At 38.7% G+C, this 13,617-nt stretch overlaps 1 protein-coding gene across 7 annotated transcripts in view; it reads right to left on the reverse strand.

Moving 5' to 3' along the window:
* hdac4 (histone deacetylase 4) overlaps positions 1-13,617 on the reverse strand; it is a 532,842-nt gene that overhangs the window by 135,372 nt on the left and 383,853 nt on the right. For 5 of the 7 annotated variants that reach the window (XM_039756440.1, XM_039756437.1, XM_039756438.1 and 2 more), the window contains 3 exons: positions 9,643-9,755; positions 8,220-8,348; positions 1,355-1,565 (listed from right to left, as the gene is read on the reverse strand). In XM_039756440.1, coding sequence (XP_039612374.1) covers positions 1,355-1,565; positions 8,220-8,348; positions 9,643-9,755 — 453 coding nt within the window. The remainder of the gene's footprint in view (positions 1-1,354; positions 1,566-8,219; positions 8,349-9,642; positions 9,756-13,617) is intronic. The other 2 variants (XM_039756441.1, XM_039756439.1) reach the window with 1 other exon arrangement.

Genomic DNA, 13,617 nt, shown 5'->3' on the forward strand with positions numbered 1-13,617 from the left:
TTAGGACCAGTGAACCACAGTGAGAGCCATTATCCGCAAATGAAGAAAACATGGAAAAATGGTGAACCTTCCCAGGAGTGGCCGGCCTACAAAAATTACCCCAAGAGTGCAGTGATGACTCATTCAAGAGGTCACAAAACAACCCAGAACAACATCTAAAGAACTGCAGGCCTCACTTGCCTCAGTTAAGGTCAGTGTTCATGACACAACCATAAGAAAGAGACTGGGCAAAAATGGCATGTATGGCAGAGTTCCAAGGTGAAAACCACTACTGACCAAAAAGAACATAGAGGCTTGTCTCACTTTTACCAAATAAAATCTTGATGATCCCCAAGACTTTTGGGAAAATATTCTGTGCACTGATGAAACAAAAGCTGGACTTTTTGGAAGGTGTTCGTCCCGGTAAAAGTAATACTGCATTTTAGAAAAAGAACATCATACCAACAGTCAAACATGGTGGTGGTACTGTGACGGTCTGCGGCTGCTTTGCTGCTTCAGGACCTGGTCGACTTGCTGTGATTGAATGAACCATGAATTCTGGTCTCTACCAAAATATCCTGAAGAAGAATGTCGGCCATCAGTTTGTGACCTAAAACTTAAGCGCACATGGGTTCTGCAGCAGGACAAGGTTCCAAAACACACCTGCAAGTCCACCTCAGAATGGCTTAAAAAAACAAAATGAAGATTTTGTAGTGGCCTGGTCAAAGTTTGGACTTGAATCCAATTGAGATGCTGTGGCATGACCTTAAAAATGTGGTTCATGCACGGAAACCCTCCAATGTGGCTGAATTGACACAATTCTGCAAAGAAGAGTTGGCCAAAATTCCTCCACAGCAATCATTGCCAGTAATTGCAAATGCTTTATTAAAGCTGTTGCTGCTAAGGGTGGCACAACCAGTTATTAGGGTTAGGGGGCAATTACTTTTTCACAAAGGGCCTAGGTTTGCATAGTTTTTTTTCTTTAATAAATAAAGTCATCACTAAAAAAACGCATTTTGTGTTTACTTGGGGTATCTTTGTCTAATATTTAAATTTGTCTGATGATCTGAAACATTTAAGTGGGGCAAACATGCAAAAAAAAAATTAAGAAATCAGGTAGGGGGCAAATACTTTTTCACAGCACTGTATGTTAAAACAGAAGTAGCACAGTGGCAATATGTGCTTAACAAATTTATTATGTTCTAGACCAGTGGGGCTAAGGAGATGCCAAAGTTATAACTTCTGTAGTATGATCTGCTAAGCCTAAAGTTTGCTTGCCTGAGAACTTCCAAAACTCAGGATAGATCTTCTTGAAATTTAAACCCAGAATATAACATTTAACTCATACAAATTTGAAAATAAATACTCCACCTACCTGTTACCAAGGGACTTTGTGGCGCTGACTGATCCAAAAGAACTACATGCTGCAAAAGGGGGTTATGTGTTGTTCCTCCTTCCCTCTCCAATGTTGATGCCCCAAGATAAGAAGACAAATGAGCGCCAGGAATGAAGGGAGTGGTTATAGGAAGGCCCTGTTGGACAGCTGGCATAGTAAGTCTGTCAGATTCTTGCTGACCTGAGGCAACCTTGAAAAATAAAGTCAGCAAGTAGAAAATTTATTGTTCCACATATTGTACTCCATACAAAAACACATTACCTTGTCATCATAAAGAGAGAGGTCACTTGAGTGTTACCATGCAATGCTGCATACATTTTTCTTTAATTCAGCAGAATTTTCAAAATGCAGTTCTCCTTACAAAAACCTAAATACTGTTCTTTTTCTATAAACCTGAAGGCAAATCTGTGCAGTTTCTTCTATAAGAATTACAGTGTATCCAGAAAGAATTCACAGCACATCACTTTTTCCACATTTTGTTATGTTACAGCCTTATTCCAAAATGGATTAAATTCATTTTTTCCTCGGAATTCTACACACAACACACCATAATGACAACGTGAAAAAGTTTACTTGAGGTTTTTGCAAATTTATTAAAAATAAAAAAACTGAGAAATCACATGCACGTAAGTATTCACAGCCTTTGCTCAATACTTTGTCGATGCACCTTTGGCAGCAATTATAGCCTCAAGTCTTTTTGAATATGATGCCACAAGCTTGGCACACCTATCCTTGGCCAGTTTCACCCATTTCTCTTTGCAGCACCTCTCAAGCTCCATCAGGTTGGATGGAAAGTGTTGGTGCACAGCCATTTTAAGATCTCTCCAGAGATGTTCAATCAGATTCAAGTGTGGGCTCTGGTAGGGGCACTCAAGGACATTCACAGAGTTGTCCTGAAGCCACTCCTTTGATATCTTGGCTGTGTGCCTAGGGTGGTTGTCCTGCTGCAAGATGAATTGTTGCCCCAGTCTGAGGTCAAGAGCGCTCTGGAGCAGGTTTTCATCCAAGATGTCTCTGTAAATTACTGCAGTCATCTTTCCCTTTATTCTGACTAGTCTCCCAGTTCCTGCCGCTGAAAATATCCCCACAGCATGATGCTGCCACCACCATGCTTCACTGTAGGGATGGCATTGGCCTGGTGATGAGCGGTGCCTGGTTTCCTCCAAACGTGACGCCTGGCATTCACACCAAAGAGTTCAATCTTTGTCTCATTACACCAGAGAATTTTGTTTCTCATGGTCTGAGAGTCCTTCAGGTGCCTTTTGGCAAACTCCAGGCGGGTTGCCATGTGCCTTTTACTAAGGTGTGGCTTCAGTCTGGCCAATCTACCATACAGGCCTGATTGGTGGATTGCTGCAGAGATGGTTGTCCTTCTGGAAGGTTCTCCTCTCTCCACAGAGGACCCCTGGAGCTCTGACAGAGTGACCATCAGGTTCTGGTCACCTCCCTGACTAAGGCCCTTCTCCCCCGATCGCTCAGTTTAGATGGCCAGCCACCTCTAGGAAGAGTCCTGGTGGTTTCGAATTTCTTCCACTTACGGATGATGGAGGCCACTGTGCTCATTGGGACCTTCAAAGCAGCAGAAATGTTTCTGTAACCTTCCCCAGATTTGTGCCTCGAGACAATCCTGTCTCGGAGGTCTACAGACAATTCCTTTGACTTCATGCTTGGTTTGTGCTCTGACATGAACTGTCAACTGTGGGACCTTATATAGGCAGGTGTGTGCCTTTCCAAATCATGTCCAATTAACTGAATTTACCACTGGTGGACACCCATTAAGCTGCAGAAACATCTCAAGGATGTTCAGGGGAAACAGGATGCACCAGAGCTCAATTTTGAGCTTCATGGCAAAGGCTGTGAATACTTATGTACATGTGCTTTCTCAATTTTTTTTTAAATAAATTTTCAAAAATCTCAAGTAAACTTTTTTCATGTTGTCATTATGGGGTGTCGTGTGTAGAATTCTGAGGAAAAAAATTAATTTAATCCATTTTGGAATAAGGCTGTAACATAACAAAATGTGGAAAAAGTGATGCGCTATGAATGCTTTCTGGATGCACTGCACTTATTGCTGCTTTCTCACATATTAGTAAGCTAACTCATTGCAGATTCTTTTTCAACTCCCCAATGTTTTTATACCAGGGCATTTTATAAATTGAAAATGTCTACATCTCCTTTCTGTTGTGTTTTATCTAGTGGAAAAGGAAGGCTCTCTTTGAAATATAAGAAATAATTAGCCAGTACTGGAATGAGCTCTAAACTATTTTTCCTTGGATGTCTATTATAAAAAGGTGTATTCTTTACATATATGGCCTTGAGCTGAAGTTATTTTTTTAAAGCTTTGGCAAGGTCTTTAAGGTTACAAATTTGCCCAATGTGCAATACTTTACTTTTCATATAAGTTTCCTCACAGCTGGTTTCAACACCATTTCAGATTCATTCATTTGTCAAATACATGGTGAAATAGATGGAGAACTGGTTATAACTAATTTAGAATGATGTAGCCAATGTATGGTGTCGAACAGACCACATTGGATCTAGTTTAAGGGCCGAAGGAGATAGGAATCCAGGTATACTGTATGATACTATCCATCTTTCTACACATACAAGTGCCCACATATTGCATTAACTATACTAATAAAAGGCAAAGCCCTCACTGACTGACTGACTGACTCACTCACTCACTCACTCATGCATCACTAATTCTCCAACTTCTCGTGTAGGTAGAAGGCTGAAATTTGGCAGACTCATTCCTTACAGCTTACTTATAAAAGTTGGGCAGATTTAATTTCGAAATTCTATGCGTAATGGTCAAAACTGGAACCTATTTTTCATATACTGTAATGGACTTCAGCTCGATGGCTGTGGGGGGCGGAGTTGGGTGTCGCATCATCACGCCTCCCACGTAACCACGTGAACTGACTGTGAACGCAGTATGTAGAAAACAAGGAAGAGCTCCAAAGAGCACTGAAGAAAAACGCATACAAGTTTATTCAGAAGTGCAGCAACTGCGGAAACAAAGCACGGTGTAAACTGTAAGTTTAAATGAAGTTTATAGACACGCTACCGCTGCCGTTTGTCATGACTTCGTCGAATACTTTATTCGTGAGATACAAGTTTAATGAGAAGACATTGGATCACTTTGTAACTGAGTTAAAATTGCTATAGCGAGAAACTTTTAAGTGCCGGGTCTTAGCTAACATTAAATAAAACCGTGGACATCGCAACATCACACAAGAGAGCAGCTCACATGAACTGACTGAACGCAGTACGAGTGATCACTTCCATGCATCAAACCTGTTCAAAAAACGCATTACACAATTGACAAGGCAGGAAAAGAATATGCTCAGAGCTGAGCTCCACAGCTAACACGGTCTTGCGGAAGCAACTTCATCACGTTGCCACCAAATACTCACAGAAAAATCCACAAGTTAATACACATGCTGTCTCTAGAGTTTCTCCACACTCAATGTATTCCTTGCATTCTCGTTATACCCTCTAAACTCCCACTTCAATTCAAATGCCTCCAATTTCCAGTATGGCTCTGCTTCACGATGACAAGTAATAAGTCCCAGGGACAGACCTTACAAAAGGTTGCCATTGATTTCAGGGAAGATTGCTTTTCTCCTGGACAACTATACGTTGCATTCTCAAGAGTGAGCTTGCGCAGCTTCATCATATTACAACCGGAGTGCTGAACTGACAACGTGCTATATAAAGAGAACTATAACAATCGTAATAAACGAACAATAAAACAGCAGAGAACCCATTGATTAAATAAAAAGGCAGCTTCCTTGGGGAAGCAAAGAAAAAGGATTGCCTTATATGTCGTTCGTTTAGAAAACAGCGCAGAAGCTGTGTAAAGGCTGCTTCACAAAAAACCAGCGGAGCGCCTTATATGAGCAGGCAGTCAGCTAAAGAAGGGAATCAATAAATATCTATAATCGTAATAAAAGAACAAAAAATAGAGTACATGCCGCGGATTAAATAAAGGAAATGGGTACCTGAACAGTAAAGTAAGTCTCAAATAGCTACACAATAACTATAACAATCGCAATAAACGAACAATAAACAGTACAGAACCGCGAAGCAAGGAGAAATGACAGGCTTATATGGTGTTCATTTATAAAGCAGCGGAGAAGCTGTGTGAAGGCAGCTACACAAAAAAACAGCAGAGTGTCACACTCTGAATGTATTCCTCGCATCACCGTTATACCCTCTGATCTCCCATTTCAATTCAAATGCCTCAAATTTCCAGTAAGGCTCTGCTTTGTGATGACAATTAATAAGTCTCAAGGGACAGACCCTACAAAAGGTTGCCATTGATCTGAGGCAACATTGCTTTCCTCCTGGACAACTATACATTGCATTCTCAAGAGTAATTTCAGTGCACAGCTTGGTCATATTACAACCAGAGTGCTGAACTGAAAACGTGGTATACAAAGAGATCTTTAACAGATAGTTATTGGTATATTTTTCCTCAGTTTAAAAAGGTTTTCTTTTCTTCTTAGTAAAAATTTAAAAGCAGTGCTTCGTCGCTGCAAAACGTGAGGATTTTGCTATATACAGTATACAGTGGCTTGCAAAAGTATTCGGCCCCCTTGAACTTTTCTACATTTTGTCACATTACAGCCACAAACATAACTCAATTTTATTGGAATTCCACGTGAAAGACCAATACAAAGTGGTGTACACGTGAGAAGTGGAACGAAAATCATACATGATTCCAAACATTATTTACAAATAAATAACTGAAAAGTGGGGTGTGCGTAATTATTCACTTTTATTTATAATTTACTTTTTCCAGCCTCTTATTGCTACTTGTCCCAACTTTTTTGGGAATTTTTGACACCATGAAATTCTGAATCAACATATTTTTCCCTTAAAATGATACATTTTCTCAGTTTAAACTTTTGTTCCGTGATTTATGTTCTATTCTGAATAAAATATTAGAAGTTGGCACCTCCACATCATTGCATTCAGTTTTTATTCACGATTTGTATAGTGTCCCAACTTTTTTGGAATCCGGTTTGTAGAACCACCTTTTGCTGCAATTACAGCTGCCAGTCTTTTAGGGTATGTCTCTACCAGCTTTGCACATCTAGAGACTGAAATCCTTGCCCATTCTTCTTTGCAAAACAGCTCCAGCTCAGTCAGATTAGATGGACAGCGTTTGTGAACAGCAGTCGATTGGATTTAGATCTGGACTTTGACTGGGCCATTCTAACACATGGATATGTTTTGTTTTAAACCATTCCATTGTTGACCTTGCTTTATGTTTAGGGTCATTGTCCTGCTGGAACGTGAAACTCCGCCCCAGTCTCAAGTCTTTTGCAGACTCCAAGAGGTTTTCTTCCAAGATTGCCCTGTATTTGCCTCCATCTATATTCCCATCAACTCTGACCAGCTTCCCTGTCCCTGCTGAAGAGAAGCACCCCCAGAGCATGATGCTGCCACCACCATATTTGACAGTGGGGGTGGTGTGTTCAGAGTGATGTGCAGTGTTAGTTTTCCGCCACACATAGCGTTTTGCCATCGGCCAAAAAGTTCCATTTTGGTCTCATCTGACCAGAGCACCTTCTTCCATATGTTTGCTGTGTCCCCCACATGGCTTGTGGCAAACTGCAAACGGGACTTCTTATGGTTTTCTGTTAACAATGGCATTCTTCTTGCCACTCTTCCATAAAGGCCAACTTTGTGCAGTGCATGACTAATAGTTGTCCTATGGACAGATTCCCCCACCTGAGCTGTAGATCTCTGCAGCTCGTCCAGAGTCACCATGGGCCTCTTGGCTGCATTTCTGATCAGCACTCTCCTTGTTCGCCTGTGAGTTTAGGTGGACAGTCTTGTCTTGGTAGGTTTACAGTTGTGCCATACTCCTTCCATTTCTGAATGATCGCTTGAACAGTGCTCCGTGGGATGTTCAAGGCTTTGGAAATCTTTTTGTAGCCTAAGCCTGCTTTAAATTTCTCAATAACTTTATCCCTGACCTGTCTGGTGTGTTCTTTGGACTTCATGGTGTTGTTGCTCCCAATATTCTCTTAGACAACCTCTGAGGCCGTCACAGAGCAGCTGTATTTGTACTGACATTAGATTACACACAGGTGCACTCTATTTAGTCATTAGCACTCAGTCAATGTCTATGGGCAACTGACTGCACTCAGACCAAATAATTACGCACACCTCACTTTTCAGTTATTTATTTGTAAAAAATGTTTGGAATCATGTATGATTTTCATTCCACTTCTCACGTGTACACCACTTTGTATTGGTCTCTCACGTAGAATTCCAATGAAATTGATTCATGTTTGTGGCTGTAATGTGACAAAATGTAGAAAAGTTCAAGGGGGCCGAATACTTTTGCAAGCCACTGTATATATATGTATATATATGTGTCTGTGGGTGTATATATATATATATATGTCTGTGTATGTGCATGTGTGTATATATATGTATATTTATCTGAATATATGTATGTATGTGTATATGTATATATGTGTGTGTGTGTATGTATGTGTATATATATGTTGATATGTGTATATATATGTTGATATGTGTATATATATGTGTATGTGTAGATATGTATATATGTATATGTATATATGTTTATATGTGTGTAACAGTGACAAAACAATTACACTGACAATCATTTTACGTTATTTTTAAAACGTTTCCTTTTCTTTTTCATAACTTCTAACACTACTTCTCTGCTGCGAAGCGCGGGTATTTTGCTAGTTCCTTAATATAACCTTGTCATTAATCCATTAGTGAATTTCAGTAGAAAACATATCAAGTGCATTTTATAGCTGAAAACAAAGAATTAAAATCATCAGGCATGCATCACCTTGTCACTTACACTGGAGGGTCCTGTGGCTGGCAGTCCTAATGTGATGTTAGGCAGAGAAGGCGATGTATAAAGAGAGAGCTGTGGCACTGATCCTTCACGGCTGACAAGTCTGTGTGCCAGTGTTGGCTACAAGGAAGGAGTGAACACAAGTGGAGAAGGTGAGATAGACCGGATAGTGCCTTGAAAGACACGTTTATTATTATACTGTTCATCCAATTGTTACCACTAAACTATCAAATACAATATATGTAATAAAAAACAAATGATTGGCTGAAATTAATTTTATTAATACCAAAAGAAGTTGAAAACCAAACTTCTCTACAAATCCCATTTATAAGATTGACTACTTGAATGTGTTCTTTCTCTGTTTGCTTAGTTTCTAAAAAGCACTTCTTGCAGCTCTTTCTTATAGTTTTCTGTCAGCCATAGTTGTAATCTGTTCTCCATTCCAGCTTTGTTCAAAACACTTTTGCTCCTGTACTGTTAAACTCAATTAATCTGAATGCTTGTAATGTAAAGATACCTTTTGGTTAATAAAAGCTGTCTATCAGGTAGATGACCTCTATTGTTGTAGATGCAGAAATTCATGCAAACTACCTGGTTACCTTAAATTGTCTTGGCACTCAACAACCACCTGATAAAACCAGATTTTAATTTGTTTTATAGTCAGTTAAATTAACTATACAGTGGTACCTTGGTATACGTCTGCTTTGGAATAAGTCGAACTTGGTATACGTTCTGTTTGGACGCGAAAAATTTTGCTTGGTATACGACCTTTGTTTGGAATATGACATGCGTGCTAGAACACTGCGCGCTACCCTTGTTTACCTCTCTCGAGGCAAAGCCACGACTGCCCACAAGCGTCAGTACACCAGTTGCTCGCATTCAGTGAACAACCCGAGCTATAACTCATATGTGAATTTTCACGTGATTTTGTGTTTTTTCGCGTAAATTTGAATTGATTGTTGAAAAGTATGAAGGTGGCATGCGTATCTGGGACATGGCTGCTGCATAATATATGCCAAGAACGACGGTATCTACTATTGTGAAAAACAAAGACGCTATTAAAAAGTAAAGTGAGGTTAAATTTTCATTTATTTCATCTAATTGATTTTGTATTTATGTATTTAAGTATTAAGAAGTGTTTAAATTATTTTATACAACCCCATCAGCGTATAATATTCCAATAACAATAGGATTTTTTTTCATGGGAATGGATTAATCATTTCCCCATATTTCTTATGGGAAACATTTGGTTAGTATACGTCCTGTTTGGTATAAGTCAAAGGATCTGGAACGGATTAAGGATGTATACCGAGGTACAATTGTATTTACTTGTAATCAATAGCAACAGAATGTAGGATTTTTTTAAATTTGTTCAATTTTTAACAATGGATGCAAGACCAAAGAGTTACATTACCTCAGTCGTGTTGCTGTTGACAGATCCTGCAATTCCATTTTCTGTAGTAATGTTGTTTGAGCTGTTGTTGGGAGAACTTGGTCCAGAGCCAGGAGCACTGTTGCAGGCTGACTCTGTGGAGAAAAGGCAAAAACAAACAAACTCAACAAACAAAAGAAAATAATCTGTAAAATCTGTGCAATGCCAGAACTAAATTGTGACTGGGTGCCAGTACATCACAGGGCACTTTTACATTTATACCTGTACTTATAGCAGGCTAATTTGGGGCCCCTGTTTAGCCTCAAATACTTTTTTTTATTTTAACTTATTATGTAAAGTTAAATTCTATTGTTATTTTTCTGAAACATTTTGTGTTTCAATCAATGCATGAAATACACTATATAAATTTAAAATTACTATTATTACTATTGAGGAAAACCAGAGCAAGGGAAGAAGATGAAAACTTCAACAAGGGTGAGGCTTAAACCTACAAGATAGCATTTTAACAGATGTAGCACAGCGTTTCTTTACCTTACATTTATAATTTATACTTACCCTTATAAAACTGTCCTCATTGCATGGATGATTCAAAGCATTTAAAACAGAACTATGGAATGTGAGAAGCAGCCATAATTGTGATTTTAAAGGACAGGTTAATTATCTATCTTAGTATACTTATATTAATCATTTTTAACTTCTGAATTTTGTACCACTTTTGAAACTGATATATAGAATAAAATAATTTAAAATTCACAAACTGAAAAAGTATGTAAAAGCACTTTAAATCATAGGTCCTGTTTTCTTAACACCTACCTGCTGACTGTTAAAAAAATACATATGTATATATATCAATGTGAATAATAATGGTTTTGATGTCTATATTTCTCCATTATTGCTGCATTTAACACTAGAATTACCAGAGCCTACGAAAAAACTCGTAATTCCGTCCCAACTTAAATCGCTTCTTAAAATCGTTCACAGCTCTCCACCAGCGTCTTTTGTCATCTAAATGTGCTGATAAAAATCAGGCTGCAAGCAGCCGGCTATTCCATACCCCCACCGACTTAGAACATGTATGAACTTCTCCCAGCTCATGCCTTGATTGATTATCTGGGAGTGAAGTGGAGTTTTAGAGTGGAAAGAATAGATCATTATTTGGAATACACGCATTTCACGTGTGTTCCGTTTCTACAGTAATCCGTGTAAACACATTTTTAAAACAGAAACGTTTTTCATATTGTAGTAGTAAATGACAAAATGTAAGCATAAACTATATAATGTATGAAGCCTAAAGTCCAAATATCAAACACTTTCACAAAAGGTACACATATAACAGAACAAGTATGCTTTTATTCAAAAATATAACTGCAGAAAAAAGCCACCTTAGCATGCCATATTGACACATACGTACTGCAGCTGACACAGTAGCATAATGGTATCAGCCGCTGACTAGTATCCAAAAGCTCATGAGTTCGATCCCACATGGCTCAGTTTTGAGAAGTAAACTGCTCTTATTCTTACTATTTTAGAATAAAAACATGCATTTGATTTCAGTGTGTAACAGCCAGTAATTTATGATACTTGTAAAGGTTAGTTTTTTTTTTTTTTTATTCACTTTTCATTCTCAGTCGTTTTCAGGATCCTTCCCTACCCCCCATCTGACACTGCTGTTTTCACATAAAGATGCACTGTAGCTCTGCAGCGTACTTGTGACTGCATTCTCGTACCAATGCTTGCGAACTGAAGTGCCTGCGTGCACTTTTCGTGGCATTACACGTCTATTTTTTTGAGCATGCCCGTGTCGCTCAAACACAGGAACATATGTTGGTGTACAAGAATAAAAAACAAGTGCACTTTTATTCTAGACTATAAGTGAAGAAAAATAAAGCAAGTTACAGTAGGCGGTTGATCGACAGCTTGCGTGGTGCAATGCTAAGAACTGCTGATTTCCGATCCGTGCTATATAAAATCATCACATTCAAATATTAACAATTTCCACACACCCTTCCTACATTCACGACATGTGTACTTGTTGCAGTGTACACATCTCTCTGGGCTATGGTTCCTATTACACTGAATGAGCACCTGACATTGTACTTTCTTCCCTATATAAATAACATTCGAGTATAGGCGTCTCCAAATAAATCACATTTGAGTTATAGCGCGTCTTTATGTGAAAACAGCATTGTCAGATTGGCTGGGGTTGGGGAATCGTGAACGCGACTGAGAGAATGGAACTGAATAAAAAAAAAGACTGAAATCAAATGTATGTTTTTATTCTAAAATAGTTAAGTACATGCAATATTATTTGAAAGCGAACAGCGTCAGATCGGGCATATTCAAACCCGATCTGACGCTGTTCGTTTTCAAATAATATTGCATTAGTGCGATGATGTTTTTACATATATTGTCTCTTTCATTCATCTTGCGGTTTGTAATCAGTGACGCGTGTTTTTCCCCGATCTTGCCAGTTCGCACATGTTGCTGTATGGTGCTGTTTCTTTTGTACTCCAGGACATGCAGAGGACAGAAAAGTACAGAGCAGTAAGTTCAGCGCTATATGCAATCAGACAGACAAACAGGCAGAGAAGGCACTAGATATATAAATAAACAGGGAAGGCACTGTATAATAGATATATAAAAACAGCTAAGGGGATAGATATATAGATAGGTAGGAAGGAAAGGCACTATATGATAGGCAGACAGGGAAGCTCCTATATAATAATAAAATTACTGTTATTACTATGTAGATAGACAGGGAGTTCAGCGTCAGCGTGTATTCAAACCCGATCTGACGCTGTTCGTTTTCAAATAATATTGCATGTACATAACTATTTTAGAATAAAACATACATTTGATTTCAGTCTTTTTTTTATTCAGTTCCATTCTCTCAGTCGCGTTCACGATCCCCCAAATCTGACAATGCTGTTTTCACATAAAGACGCGCTATACTCAAATGTGATTTATTTGGAGACGCACTATACTCGAATGTAGGGAAGAAAGTACAGTGTCAGGTGCTCATTCAGTGTAATAGGAACCATAGCCCAGAGAGATGTGTACACTGCAACAAGTACACATGTCGTGAATGTAGGAAGGGTGTGTGGAAATTGTTAATATTTGAATGTGATGATTTTATATAGCACGGATCGAAATCAGCAGTTCTTAGCATTGCACCACGCAAGCTGTCGATCAACCGCCTACTGTAACTTGCTTTATTTTTTCTTCACTTATAGTCTAGAATAAAAGTGCACTTGTTTTTTATTCTTGTACACCAACATATGTTCCTGTGTTTGAGCGACACGGGCATGCTAAAAAATAGACGTAATGCCACGAAAAGTGCACGCAGGCACTTCAGTTCGCAAGCATTGGTACGAGAATGCAGTCACAAGTACGCTGCAGAGCTACAGCGCATCTTTATGTGAAAACAGCATTCTCAGATGGGGGGTAGGGAAGGATCCTGAACACGACTGAGACTGAGAATGAAAAGTGAATAAAAAAAAACTAACCTTTACAAGTATCATAAATTACTGGCTGTTACACACTGAAATCAAATGCATGTTTTTATTCTAAAATAGTAAGAATAAGAGCAGTTTACTTCTCAAAACTGAACCATGTGGGATCGAACTCATGAGGTTTTGGATACCAGTAAGCGGCTGATACCATTATGCTACTGTGCAGCTGCAGTACGTGCGTGTCAATATGGCATGCTAAGGTGGCTTTTTTCTGCAGTTATATTTTTGAATAACAGCATACTTGTTCTGTTATATGTGTACCTTTTGTGAAAGTGTTTGATATTTGGACTTCAGGCTTCATACATTATATAGTTTATGCTTACATTTTGTCATTTACTACTACAATATGAAAAACGTTTCTGTTTTAAAAATGTGTTTACACGGATTACTGTAGAAACGGAACACACGTGAAATGCGTGTATTCCAAATAATGATCTATTCTTTCCACTCTAAAACTCCACTTCACTCCCAGGTGGGAGAAGTT

This window comes from Polypterus senegalus, chromosome 6 (genome assembly GCF_016835505.1).
Source record: "Polypterus senegalus isolate Bchr_013 chromosome 6, ASM1683550v1, whole genome shotgun sequence".
Lineage (NCBI taxonomy): Eukaryota > Metazoa > Chordata > Cladistia > Polypteriformes > Polypteridae > Polypterus > Polypterus senegalus.